The following is a 14,808-nucleotide window of genomic DNA, read 5'->3' as shown; positions in this document are numbered from 1 at the left end:
TAAGTTATGTCGAAATATGGGATGGTAAAACACCACCCATGACAAAACCTTTTGCCAGGCTCTGCGCAACCCGGTAGCTGGATCTTTAAGAAAAGCATTGAAGGCTTTTGTTGACAACGCAACAATCGCATTTGGGTTTCGCTGCTGAGTCTAAAGGTCTTGTATATATTAAACGGTACCATATATTATTTCACGACAAATAGCGGCCAATGGTAGGAACGAGTATCACAGCCACAGAGTTGTCGATCTACCGCAGTGAACGGAATTACAATACACTATGCTTGCGAAAACAGAAGTAAATATGCGGATTTCTTAAACAGGGAAGGTGATGATGGATTCTCCTCTTTTATTCTAACCAGCCCAAGTTGGTTCTTTGGATGCCATTCTGTTATGAGCTCTGCAACCTTTGTTCATTTAAGTCACATCATATCACAATCTTAAAATCTTAAAACACACCCAGCCTAAAATGCGAGACAAAAAGAAAACGTTTAGTTCATATAATATGATCCTTGAAGTGAAATGACTGATTTTTTTACATTAACCTACTACCAATGCCGCATCCGAATTTTTTTACAAAAAGCCAATACCGTATTTGCTCGATTGTAAGCCGCCCTCGTTTATAAGCCGCCCTCGATTGTAAGCCGCATGTTGAGGTGTTAAAAAAATAATGTAAGCCGCCCTCAAATGTAAGCCGCACGCTGGAATTTTAGATACGATTGTTTCCTAATACATCTTTCTGTAGTTATATGGTATGACTATTTGCCCATATCTGTTAGTTACGTTGATAACTGTACCCGACAGAACGTATATCGACGTATAATCTGTACACGCATACATTTTTTGAACCCCAAATAATTTAAAATGTTGGAGTGCAGAAATGATTTCGGCATAAAATTAAAATATAAGCCGCCCTCGATTGTAAGCCGCCCTCAATTATAAGCCGCACAAACGGCAGCTAAAAAACAATATAAGCCGCGGCTTACAATCGAGCAAATACGGTAGCCAACAAAGTGGTAGATGCTTTAACACCAAAAACTAGCGGCACTGGAGTCCGGTTCACTTTAGGTCAAGAAGGTAACGTCAGGTCAAATGTTTGAAAAAGCTTGTTTTTGAAGTTATTTATGATTTTAAACCTTCACCTGACCCGAATAACCCTAACCGCAGGCATTTCTACAAGTCTGCAAAAAAAAGAAAAAAAAAACACAAAAATTAAACGGGATTTGAACCCAAAAATCATGCGCATGAGGCATTGTTTTTTCCACTACACTACAACAACAGTTGCATTCTAATGGTTTAAACAACAGTAATAAACTTTCCTAAACTATTTGTCATTTGACCTAAAGTGAACCGGACGCATATTTCCAAAATGTTTCCGAATTCGAACCACAGGGCTTTTTCAGCCAATCACAGCAGCGGAAATCTGCGGGTTGCCGTTACGTCACGTCTAGGTTGCTAAGCGGTTATTTTGACTTCAGTATTGTCGACGTTGCAAGTGTTATGTCAGTTTTGATTCAAAAATACGTTTTGCGGGCCAGAGCAAGATAAAGACTGATGCAGTTGGGGTGTTTTTACAAGTCAGAACATGGTGAAGACTCATGCATTTTAGATGTTTGAACTGAAGGTAATGCTCATTAGGTTATGAATAGCAGTAAATTATAATTTTATTTAAATGTAAAATGACTTCTGTGCAATATATGCTTTATGAATGGTAAATTATACACTTATAATTTTTAGTAAGTCTGAAATTGCTTTTGTGCAAAATATTTTCCCTATTAAATGGCATGTGTTTGTTTAGGATAACACACATCCCTTTCAATCAATCAATGTCTTTTTTTAGAATGCATATGATGAGCACGGCACAGCAAACCAGTTGGATAGCATAATAAATATGTATTATGCCATATTCTCTCTATAGTGCAAGCACCTGATCAACGCAATTTATCACATTATGATCAACGCAATTTATCACATTATGCATGCCATACCTTGGGATCAACAAACTGTTCCTAACTTACAGAGATGAATGGTTTTCTTAGTTGTGCACAGTGCAGTTCTAACTTAAATGTACACTATGGACACCATTTGCATAGTTGTTCCAAACAACTCCCAGTATGTTAGACTTGAATGTTGTTCTGTACCACCAATGTGTATGTTGTTTTCATTATGAATGCTGTTAATTTTGTCGTAAGTTTATAATAAAACAGAAGTTATCTTGAATGACAAAATGAAGTAGTGTGCTTTGAAACAACTGGAGGATTAAAAAAGGCTGCTACAGTATAAAGTAAATTATGAGAAGAATTACTTGAGCATTTTTCTTATGAGATTGAAATAATAAATATTTTTATCCAAAAATGTTGTACAGAATAACTACCACCAAAAAACAGTCATGCAGCAGTCTTAGAAATTTGTTTTCCTTATGTGAGCAGGTTTTCCTCAGCTATTTAATCTCTTCTTTTACACTAGTTTTGGTTTTATTTATTTGCAACAAATCCCATAAATAAACAGTAAGTCAATTATATCTGTGATGTATCTATGATATCTTTATCATATCTATGATGAAACAAAACACCTTTTCATTTACCATAGTCTAAATTACAGTTGACAAGCCTGTCGATTGACAGCACTCTATCTAAAATTTTAAAAAACTTGCTAAGCTGTTTTTATATGCTCATTGATGCAAACAATAAGCATAGATGCGACATCAGTGCATTGCATTTGTAACATCAAGAACTTTATTCTTTGGTAAAATATGACATCAATTTAGAGCATATAGAAAAACCAGAAAACAATTTCATAAATGAAAAATACAGATATACTGGCAGCTGTTGGTGCAATAAAGATCTGTAATGTAGTTGGTAAAGCCTGGGATATAATATATATTTAACTCCCTCATTTTACAAACAAATTTATATTAGATGACTTTTATATCCATTACTTGTGGTAATAAATATGGATCATGATGTTTAACTAGTAACTAAAAGTGCCATTTTGTAAATGTTTTTTATATTGTGTATATATTTTTTTGATTCGACCAAATAATACCCAACACTACTCTAAATTAAGCCAAATGTTTACCTAATTTTACAGTCGCCAATTTCTGTTTATTATACAGGGTCTAATCACAATTTTTGAAAAACACATCTAATGATTTCAGTCGATCTTTTGTTTTATTATACTGTTTCTACAGTTGCAAGGTCCTTCATAGCTTTTCTGGTGCAAATACATTCTAAAATTCACCATCACCATTTAAAGTAACTCACCACACACTAAGTGGTGCTGTGGAGCTCAACACATGGGCCACATTTTGAAGCAAATTGTAAGATTTACGTTGTGGATTTAGATGTTCGCTTTTGTCGTTTTTGCTTGTTCAGGAAAAAAATAGTGCCTTAACATTTTTGACCAAAGGCCCAAGAAATGCAGGAGATAAAAAACATTAAGTTTTGAATTGTTAAAAATCAATAGGCTACTTAATTGTACCTTAAACTTTGAACTAGAATATCCCAGTTCATTGTTTGGTGGATGAAGACTATAATAAACGTTATGTATATTGATTAAAGTTCATGAAAAGTCATTAAGATTTGAAGGTATGTATATTTAGCCTTTACAAAGTCATCAGTAGCCTATCTTATTTAAATGGAAAAGAATTAATGTTTTTTATAAACTAACATGTAACAATAAATTACAACTTAGGGATTTTAAGCACTATGAATTCAAATCCATAATTCGTTTGCTTTTCAAAACAAGTAACTTTTCTTGAGCGCATGAAGCAAAACATAGGCGAAAGAGCATTTCCAATGTTACCACGAAATTTCTATTATTAGCTTTACTGGTTACATAAAGCAGCAAGCAGAAGCATGTTTTTGATGACGTCCGTCGTACAACACCATTTCCTCTGCTTTGCACGATTAGTGATGTGGTAGCAGGGTCATAATTGGCTGTTTTCTATTTTAGAAATCGCTCTGTGCGCTTTGTGCGCTTTGTGCTGTTGTTTTGTTTCTATACCGTTATTGACTTTGTTAGTCTTTTTGCTCCCTTTGCTTGAATTGTTGTTGGTATTATGTTTTATACTGGAGTGTTTATTAGTTTGCTAGTTATAACTACTTGTGAACTAAAGTTTATTAGCTTATAAGGCCACACTTCAATCATTAAAAAACAGAATTGTAATAAACATCGACCATAGGTGGGAGTGCTTTGTCTTTAATATAGTAATTACAACATCTACCTGCTGTTTGACGTATCTATGACGCATGTGAGACAAAGTATACGCATGAAACGAGGCATTTTATAAAAGAAACAAGGTTTTATGCTGGTATTTTAGTATATTTAAGTTTGCTTGCAGGATCGACTGGAAAATAGGAATTTATCGGTGTAATGCGCAGAACTTGATATGTTTTGACTTCAGACATATGGCAACTTTGACGTATACTCGTATAGTTATGGCATACCATGGTGAATAAGGGCAGAATAACTTAAATAGTTACAGATTAAACCAGTGTTTCTCAACCTTTTTTCTTGTACCGCCCCTTTTACTGTTCGTAATTTATAAACGCCCCCCTCAAAACTAAAATAAATACGATTTTATTTTGCAAACAATATCAATGCGATAATTAAGAGCAGAATGTTTAACAAGTTATGTTTTAGCACTTAATCGTAAATATTTTAACGGTTAATTCAGCATGATAAATCGACTATATAGACAGTGCTCATTGCTTTTAGCTTCATACACGTGATGGGCCAAAACTGCAATTGTTTTGTTTGGTCGAGCGGCAAGCATCTCACGTTAACGCTCGGTGTATTGTGACGTCAGAAACATTTCCATCCAAGACCCCCTTATTAGGCCCCCAGGGCCGTACTTGTAAAGGTCCTTTCTGCATAACACGTAAAGAGAGCCAACGCCAAGTGAAACACCAACGGTTTTTATGTAACAAATCGCAACTGAGATTGTTAACACTATTTGATGTTTTTGAAAACAGTCACTATTATTCTTGCGGACCCTACTGTACGTCAGCACTCAACAGTAAACAAATCACACGTTCAATTGTGATTTCACAAAAACCGTTTATAACTTGCCCATTACATTATTGTGTAATAAGCAAGCAATCAATTCGTGGTACGGTTTTGTAGTGATTGTCTAACACAGGGGATCACCAAACTTTTTTCAGTGCGGGCCGGATAACATTAAAAATATCTTGCGAGGGCCACATAGCGTCTTTCCGGGAACAACAAAATTGCAATCTAAGTCAGATCGTGCTATTGTCAAATAGTAAAATTGTTGCGAAAAGTTTTGAATCTCTTCTACAAGCAAAACTGTATTCCATCACAATTAACAATAGAACGTTTGTTTGCGCACAATAATGAAGGCATTGATAGTTTTGGTTTGGTCTGTGATAAAACAAACAACTTTTGGATCATTTTATGCGTTCTGTAAAATTAGGTGAACTTAGTCCTACATGTTGTTGCAGAAATACTTTTACATTAAATTAACTTTTAACGTTTAACTCAAGCTTTAGTTTTTCCAAAATATATATTATATTAGGACCAAACATTCTCGGAGGCCGGATGAAATGACGTCGTAGTTTGTTGACCCCTGGTCTAACGGCTTAGTTAATGCGAGCGCCGATCATCAAAAATTGCGATGCTCTGTTCTAAGTACTCGGGTTTCTATCACGGTTTGGCCAAGCACAAGTCAATTGCTACCTGCAAATTTTGCATTCAAAGCGCAGACAAGCCCTGACAACTGACGTATTGTGATTTGTATAAAATGCATTGTGACACCACCATTAAAAACACGCAGCAAACAAAGTACACAATACAGTGAATAGTCTAATCTACTTTTACTAGTCGTTGATGAAAGAGATATGACAAAAATGACTCTGACGTTTTGATTTTACCTGTTCTATCTTTACCCAGCGCCCCCCAATCGCCCAATTATTCTTCAGCGCCCCCTTAGTGAGAGCAAACGCCCCCAGGGGGGCGCTGGCGCCCCCGTTGAGAACTACTGGATTAAACCAAGCGGGGATAATTATTTAGACATAAAGCAGGCACAGTCAATTAAGAGTGTGTAATAGCCTTATAGTTACATGTGACTGTATAGGTTTCGATTGCAGGATTTAGGGGTTTGTCAAACTGTTACGTCAGCTTTGCTGGTTGTCACATGATAATAAATTGGTCACGTGTTTTCTGAACAATGCGCGATTTTAACGGATTTATAGCTAGACAACAAAATTCTTCCAAACGAACAAAACAAGTGTTTCGTTTTGAGTTTGCATACAGCAAACATCTAGTCACAATGAAGTGAAATTATGAATTTATTCTTTGTACGTGAGTTTACAATATTAGGCCAAGTTTGCCATTGTAGCATTTTACAGCAAAACCTAATACAACGCGAAATGAACACTGCCGTTTAACAACGAAAATCTGAGTCAATGAACTGTTTAATGTAAGCGAAAACCCCAAAGCCTTGACAAAGGGTTTTTACGTATTGCAAGAAAACAATTCGAACAAACGTTTTAGCATTTAGTTACTGTTGGGGATTTTCGTTGCCGCTCTGTCGACTTCGCAAAGTCACCCTGACGCAAACAGTTGCCAAGCAACACCAACATCAATGGCTTTTTGTACGTGTTTGCAGTTTTCGGTCGAATATGGGTTTTAACCAGACGTGCATCTACCTCGCTTTGTTTGCCAGCTCAATTTGGGAAGTTTAGTTTGCACCTAAAATTGTGCTCAAAGATAAACCGAGGGTTTTAATATTGAAAACTAAATGGAAAGGGAACGAACAGAATAAAATATACTTTATTTTAGCTGCTTTTACAAGACAAAAATCATTAACGAATAACCAGTTTGCGAAAATTGTTTTTCCTCAATGACTATTTAAATCTAATGTAAGCCACAAATTTAAATGTACCAAAAGCGACAATTTAGGTGTGTTTTCACCTGCCTAGGTTAGGTGAAGCAAAGCGTATCAACATTTATGCCAAAGCGTAAAATATGCTACATGGGCCAAGTCTATCTATTGGCACCAAAGCATGAGTTGCGCTGAAAGCAAAACCAGTCTGCATGAAGTGAAGCATACGAAACCACCAAAAGGGTTCAATTTCCTGCAACGTTAACATTTCAGACTTTAACAGACATTACGCTTTGTTGTGGCATGTTGCTTAACGTTAACATTTCAGACTTTAACAGACATTACGCTTTGTTGTGACATGTTGCTTAACTACTTTAAAACGCTATGTATCAAATTACAAATAGTCGCTAAGAGACACAACGGTCTGTACATCCCAACGTGCGTTTAGATTTGGGTGCAGAGCAATAATTTATAGTTAATTGCACCTGTCAATTTGAAATCAAATGCACGCAATGCAAAGGCGATCACTTTGCAGTAAAATCTTTGAATAAAGCAATCTGAAAAGAAGGGGTTACTGTGCTACCTGCTGCAAAGGTTCTTTGTTGGTGATCATTGCTCTCCTTTTGTGCGTTGCTATAAATAAATATCGAACATAGGTGGAAGCGCTTTGTCCTCAAATAGCTGCGTAACCCACCTGTGTCACGTGGTCCTTTGACGTATGTGAAATAATGTATTCACATGGAACGAGGCGTTAGGTAGGTGTACTGTGAATCAGTTTGAGCATGTTTGTAAGTTTGCAATTGGGCCTCGCGTTAAACAGAAAATATACGGATGAAAACAAATAAGTTTCTTGATTCAGATTGCACAGCTTAAGCTACGCTGGGTATGATAGACATTTTTGATGAATAATAAGTATATATTACCGCTGCGTCAACGTATAGGTTTTATTAGTAGGGCAATTAGTCAGCATTAACACTGCAGAATGAGACTTAACACTTTGCACTTGAATATGAAACGTTAAAATGTTGAAAGTAATCATTTGAATTATGTTGCCAAAAAAATCAAGACCAGTTAATTTATTACATATAAAGCCATTAACTTTACAAAGCTTGCTGGCAAAAGCAATAACAATTATTTGCAACAACAAGCAACCGCTATGGTTTTGTCCCAAACAAAGGACATGCAGAAGTGAAAGAAACACGTCCAAAACTCCCTTAAAAAGAGAATTCATTCCAGATCATTGCCTTAGTTATTTTCGGGTTCCAGTGCATTGTTCAGTCAGGCCGTCTTCCTGTTTAAACGTGCGTGACCGCAAATGGGTCTTGTGACTTGCTTTGTTGGAGGTTTCGCAGAGATGATTGGGCAGTTAAGAAACGAAGGACAGGGCGTAAGCTAGAAAATAATCGTCAAGCAAACATTTTTTCGCACCAACTGATTACTTAGGCTACGATTATGCTTTCGACTAACCGAAAACTTTAAGATTCGATTTGCATATTATTCATCGAATTTAACAACATTAGGGAAAATACTAGTTATGTATAATTTCTGGGTGGATTTTGTTGTATATTTCCTTGCGCAACTAGCAGTTAAGTTTTAGTTTTTCAGTGCATATAGAAGCGCGATTGAAGTAACAGATACAATCAGTCAACACGTAAAGAGATTGGAATATGGGTTTCTACTTCCGCATTATGATCAAATATAGAATTCACGTAGACGTAGAGTATTCAACGACAACAAGCACAAACTGATTTAATAATTAATTTATGATTCTTCAGAGATTACAGGAAATCCTGAATTTATTGAATTTAAGTAGAAAACAAAATCAAACAATATGGTGATCGAAACTGCTGGGGGAAAGAAAGATGCTGAAAAACAGGACCTGGAGAACATAGCAGCTCTTCCTGGTTATGCGGAGGTTCCTCTTCAACCTCAACCGCCCGCAAAAGAATGCTGGCAGGTTGGCCGGATAAAATTACTTTAATTTTGTTATCGTTGAAGGCAGCTTGGTCAACGCTGCAGAGCCAATAGAGTAATTTTAATGACAACGATAATTTTAGTTTTCAATGTCTTAAATTTAAACAACACAAAACACTGTAAAATCTCCCATTTTGACGCAAGGATTCTGAAACCAGTATTTATTATGCACTGATCCGCGGAGTAAGTTAACGATGTTTAGTGTCCCGCAAAAAAAGGTTGGATCACAGTGGTTTACAACTGTGGTTTTTAACCCATGTCATTCCGCAGCCCATTTTAGCAACCCAATTTAGGTGACGATCTTTTTTCGAAAATTTCAATCGTTTTTTTTTCTGACAATAACTAGATTAAAGTTTGACTTAAGGCGAAAAACGCGTGAGCTTGTTTGTTCTCTCATTTTTTGTACACAATTGCTTAACCTGCCATATTACTTATACCGCGCGGTGACAATTTCGTTGAGCCAATAATGTTCTGCAGGGTCACGTCACAAAGCATTTATTTTGATTGTAATGGTCCTAATATTTCCTAAACCAAGCTTCCTAAACCTGAAATGAAATTGAAGCCTTCGAGACCCCGCAGTAAAATAGCAAACGACCCGAGCCACAAGTTCAAAACCACTGGTTTAGACTATAGTGTTGCGCTTGATTCGTAGGTGTTTGTACAAAAAATGCAACTACATCCCGTTTGTGGTTTGTAGCGGCATATTTAAGGCAAAGCATGCTAATATGATCGTTTTGCAGAAAACTGGAGTGAAATGCCATAGAGAAAGAAACAAGGGTTGCTGTGGGTGCCTGACTTTGCTTCTCATTTTGGGTCTCATTGGTGTGTCTATTTACTTGGGTGTGATGAATTACCGTTACAAGACCAAGCTGGCCAGGAAATGCTCAAGATGGAACAAGCCTGTAAGTGTTGGTGGTTTATGTGGAATCAGTTTGAATTTTCGTACCTAACAACCATATTATTTCTTCTAATCAATTAGGTCTAGCTTTTTTCTCATTTTAGTAAGCAACTTTAAATGATCACACACGTTAATATAAAAAAGACGCTTTCAAAAAAAAAACCCAAAACTTCACATTGTATGTAAAGTAGTCATACAGCGTGGTCCAACTGCAGGCCCGCGAGATAATTGCGTTGGTCTGCGAAAACCAAAATTCTTATTTTCACTTCCTAAAACGTGAGGATCGTGCGATACAAAATACTGTAAAATTTCCCATTGTGGCGCATGACATGGTTATGCGTAATAAAAGGTTTCTGCATCAAAAAATTAGTCAGTCAGCTTTAAAGTAAAAAGTAAAAGTTTTAAGCGGCTGCTGCTTGTTGGTATACAAACTATAAAAGATAAAAAGAAAAACAGTTCCAGCTTTAAAAAATTCAACAATAGCGCCATTGAAACGTTTCATGAACATAAAAAACAAGTAATCGAAACCAACTTGAAATCGATACTTGCAAGACCACATGACCACAACCAACACATTAATCTACATTCGATTCTTAACCTACGTTCTAAGCAATCTATCTAAAAAATGTGATGTCTGGATTTTGGTATTGATATGTAAATCTCCAAAGTCACAAGAATTATTATGCACTGGCCCGTGTACGTAAGTTAATGATTTTTAATGGCCCGCAACACAAAAAGCTAGACCACACTCTACTAATAAAACAACAACGATAGCCTGCGTGTATGTTACATTCCGTCTAGGACTCTAGGTAATTCGTACATGTTTATTCCTGCATGACATATGTTTGTACAGGAACCATGGGGTATGGACGATATGGATGATGAAATGGACTACATGCCTATTGACCCAGCTGAATTCGACAACATGGTTTGTTAATAACAATTAAGTATCAATTTACAATTAAGTTGTGTCAAATTTCTGGACTAATCTAACTTACTGAAAAAGTGTACCTTACAGTGTTTTATATAGCTATTGTCAGATCAACCTTACGTTCGCCACCACTTTAGCGCCATCTAATGGTGATGTAAATTTCAAATTTTCTGAATGCACTGTATGTTGCTTCCATGTTCTGACATGGTTGCTTCAGTGGTTGTTTTTACGTAGCTAATATCAAATTACTATAATGGGGCTTCAATACCTTGTTGTTCGGTGAAGCAAATATACTGAATTGCGCAGTTGAAGAACACTAAGATCCTGCTTGTTTATTATACCACTGGGTTGCGTTGTGTTTAAGACAAATGTGCGAAATCCTACTAAAAACGTTAGTTGCCTTTCTGTATTTTAGCACCAAATTGCTTTTGTTCAAACTTATATAAAAAGTCCACAATGTGAAACTGGTAAAGCTGGGTAAAAAACTGCTACTCTTACTTGAAATGAAAAGTATATATTTACCACAGCACGGTTGGGAGAGATTGGCTGCCATTGTTGCCAATTGCACTGTTGATGTCAATGAGCTGGATGTCCAGGAAGACATTATTGGAGATGAAGAGATTGAGGACATTAACCAGCTCTCTGTCGACGCCCAGTGTCTGAGAAGATACTCCAGATCGATCAGAAAAATTGTTCGCCGTCTGTTCCATGATCGTATTATATATAATTAACTCGGCCACAATAAAAAGCCCATTTTCCTGTATACAGATATATTCAACCTTCGCTTTGTTTACTTGCTTTTCCTGTTTTCTTCCTATAGTTTCAATTTCACTTAAAACAAACTAATGGCACACAAAAAGTAGCTTTTACCTTTTCTTTTACGTGACATAGCCTGTGCGTAACTATTTTAAGCAAATGTTATAGTGTTAAAAGACGCACTTATAAAATTAAACTTCAATGAATTTTACCCTACATCTGTTTCTGTATATTTTTTGTTGTGCTGTCTGAAAAAAATCTATTTAAAACGAACCACTGCCCAAGAAAGCGGTCTAAACTACTGTAAATCGTGGTAACAGCATAGATCAGTCTTATGATATATAGGGATTTCAATTGATAAAAAAACATTCGTTTTTGTGCATGGTTTGTAAATAAACAAGCATGGTTCGAATTTCTTTGGTGAAAAGAGTTTTGTATTGTTGGTTCGGTGTATACCCTGTGTAGGTAGGCAACGCCTAAATCCAAGCAAAGCCTCTCAGGTTTCTCAGAGAATTACAAGATGCCGAGAAGAAGATAGATCGACAACCTTGTGATAACAAGCTAGGCAGTAGCTTGCATGATATCCAAATCATGCCATGAACTTTCCGATTGTTCTTGTCGCAGTTTAACTAGGATGTAGATGTTGCTCCATTGTCATCTCTTGTTTATGTGTTTGTACTGTGCCGAACATACTGACTTCGAGCAAGAATTGTAAGAGTCGGTAAGCACATCCAGTTTTATGGCTTCATCGGGATTATGTATAAAATCACACTCGTTACGTTAGGAAACAATAAACAAACATACCGATGTGTATACCGTGTACAAGTACGGTGGTATTGGTTAACTTTGGGTCGACTTTGTTAAACTTCAGACTTATAAGCATGTAGCCTATTGAACTTGCTCACTACCACAAGCTTTCGTATACGTATATTAGTTAAACGGGCCTGAAATTGGAGCCCGAAAGTACAACCCCCAACCCGGCCCGACTTACAACTCTGATTAACGGTGACAATTAAAGTCATGACAAAACATGCCATGTGACAGAAACTGAAACATGTCTTAGTGCAGAATAAAACGTCTCATAGCTCCACTAAGTTTCAAAAATTAAACGATTCACGAAGAGGCGATTTGAACTTTACTATTCTTTTTGTATTTGTGCAGTTTGACGTGACTTATCTGAAACAAGGTCGATGCGTTAAAGTGATTTTCTTTTGTTTTAGACAAAACGAACTGGGTATCAATACATAAACTTTGCTCTGGTTATCATGTCTCGCATCACATTACAATCTACAAGTATACACAAAGCGCCACAGAGTATAGTCACCTCACAAAAATGTTCTTGGCTCACAAAATGCCAACGCATCTACTTCCTTGTGCTTGATTTCTGTCAAGCTTTGAAGACAACGGGCAACGTTTTCCAAAGATATAAACATACTGGCTTGAGTCGGCACATGCAAAACTGTTCTGAAGAGCCTAAAGTGACAATTAAACCACTGGAGTACTATATATTCTTCGGAGCACAAGTTCACGAGTTAGGCTTTTTGGCATTGAATAAGGAAGTTAACGCATTTTTTACAGCTTAAGCATCGTTGAGTTGTGTAATACTGTGCCATTAAGGAAACGCTAACAATGGGAGTGATTTCTGTTACAACGTCTCAAAAGCCACTTCCAGGTGATGTTGAAACACCTAAAATGGTTGAACAGATAAAAAATTAGTTTAAGGTGCTTTAAATCGTGCTGATATGTTTACTTTTAATCTGGTAATATGCAGAGACCCAACGCAAGATCAAAGAGAGACAAACTTTATGGAAGATTGATTCAAAATTTCGTAATTCTTTTGTTGACTGACAGTCTGTTGGCAACAATTTCGTTCGTGTTGTGCAAAGTCGATTGGCGAAAAGCAGAAAAGAGTCTTCAAAAAATCGATCGTCAGGTACAAAAAATAGGTTTTGTAAAATTAAACCGGCAATAAGTTAACATACCTATTTTACATTTATCTTTTAGTTAACACAGCTGTTTAACTGTTAAATAAATATGTATAGGTAGGTGAGTCTTATTTAGCTGGTTTGACCGCAAGCGTTAGACAAACAAATACTTGTTTGTTTAGCTGCCTCCTGAGTTTGTAAATTCAGTTCTCAATTTGTTCCTCTGCGTAAAAAAGCATAACGCAGGGAGTACTTCGGTGAAAAATGAAACTGAAAACTCTGAAAATTCACAAGACGAATACAATTCAATGCTCATGGACGAACTATGCATTAGACTTCTATCCTTTTGTCTGCACCAAATATCTCGAACATACCGACTTACGGTATCCACAAAACAACATTAAACCAGATTCAAGTGATAGCAATAAATCAGGATCGAAATGTGCTCCTGCGAAAAGTTCATTGTGAATAATGTGTTGGAAAACACAAACTACAATGCAAATTTCGACACCAGTAGAAACTAATTTTTGTTCAAAAAAGTGTATTTCCATAAACGTAAAATTGTAAATATTGACACCGTTGTGTTATTTCTTCTTTATGGCCCGGATCGAAATACGCTAAAATTTTAAAATTATGCCCATGTAACGAGTGCACGGTCGTTTATGACCTTGCGAAACCACGAGCATCATAACTTGGCAACATTACCGTAAGTTTCGTGTCAGTGTGCTTTGAAATAAAAAAAAAAACTCTTTTGATCTAGTGACGCAATTAGGTATATGTAAACTTTTCATTGGGGCAACAACTATGATAATTTGGTAAAACACGTTAATTAAGTTCAATTTTGAGGCGCGTTGACGTAGTTGTATAAAATGATACTGACATTTCTCTGGCCTTTGGAAAAAAGTAAACATTGTTTACAGGAGAATGAAAAGCATGAAAGAGTTGAAACAACGAATTTGAGGTCATACATGTTTTTGAGTTGTTTTTGGCATTCAGTGACGCTGGAAACAATTTATTTGTGACATTTGGACATTCAGTGACAGGGTTGGAAACATATTGACAAGGTGACAGGGAATGTTATTCTCCAAAAATACCATCAAAATATGTCAGGGCAAGGGGAGCAAATAATGCAGTCATGACGTAAAACGCTTTATTTTACAGCATAAAAGCGGTAGGCGGTAACGATTTTAACTCAGACAATCCTACCGCTCTTAAGGGCATAGTTTGTAATTGGTAACTTTTCTGTCTGAACAGTCAAAGATATTTTCCCATTAAGTTTACTGCTAGTAAACGCTACAAGCTTGGAACAGTTTTTAAGTTATGTCTACTGCAGCATTGTACATGAAATCACGTTCACATTTTGAATTTAATGCAGTAAATTTAAACGTCTATAAGCAATGTTGACGGCAGACTTGAGAACATAGTTTTAACGCAATAAAACAGAAACGTACAAAAAAAACTTGCTTTCACAGTAGCTATG

At 36.4% G+C, this 14,808-nt stretch overlaps 1 protein-coding gene across 1 annotated transcript; it reads left to right on the top strand.

The window, feature by feature from the left end:
* Window positions 1–8,599: 8,599 nt before the first annotated feature.
* On the top strand, window positions 8,600–11,815 carry LOC145218687 (uncharacterized). Its single transcript, XM_080086094.1, has 4 exons — window positions 8,600–8,801; window positions 9,559–9,720; window positions 10,570–10,644; window positions 11,175–11,815. The coding sequence occupies exons 1-4, from the start codon at window positions 8,676–8,678 to the stop codon at window positions 11,376–11,378; spliced, it is 567 nt and encodes a 188-aa protein (XP_079942220.1). The 5' UTR covers window positions 8,600–8,675; the 3' UTR covers window positions 11,379–11,815.
* Window positions 11,816–14,808: the final 2,993 nt, after the last annotated feature.

This window comes from Phallusia mammillata, chromosome 3 (assembly GCF_965637545.1).
Source record: "Phallusia mammillata chromosome 3, kaPhaMamm4.hap1.1, whole genome shotgun sequence".
Taxonomy (NCBI): Eukaryota; Metazoa; Chordata; class Ascidiacea; order Phlebobranchia; family Ascidiidae; genus Phallusia; species Phallusia mammillata.
The sequence above is the reverse complement of the archived record's forward strand: the minus strand, read 5'-3'. Positions and strand labels throughout refer to the sequence as shown.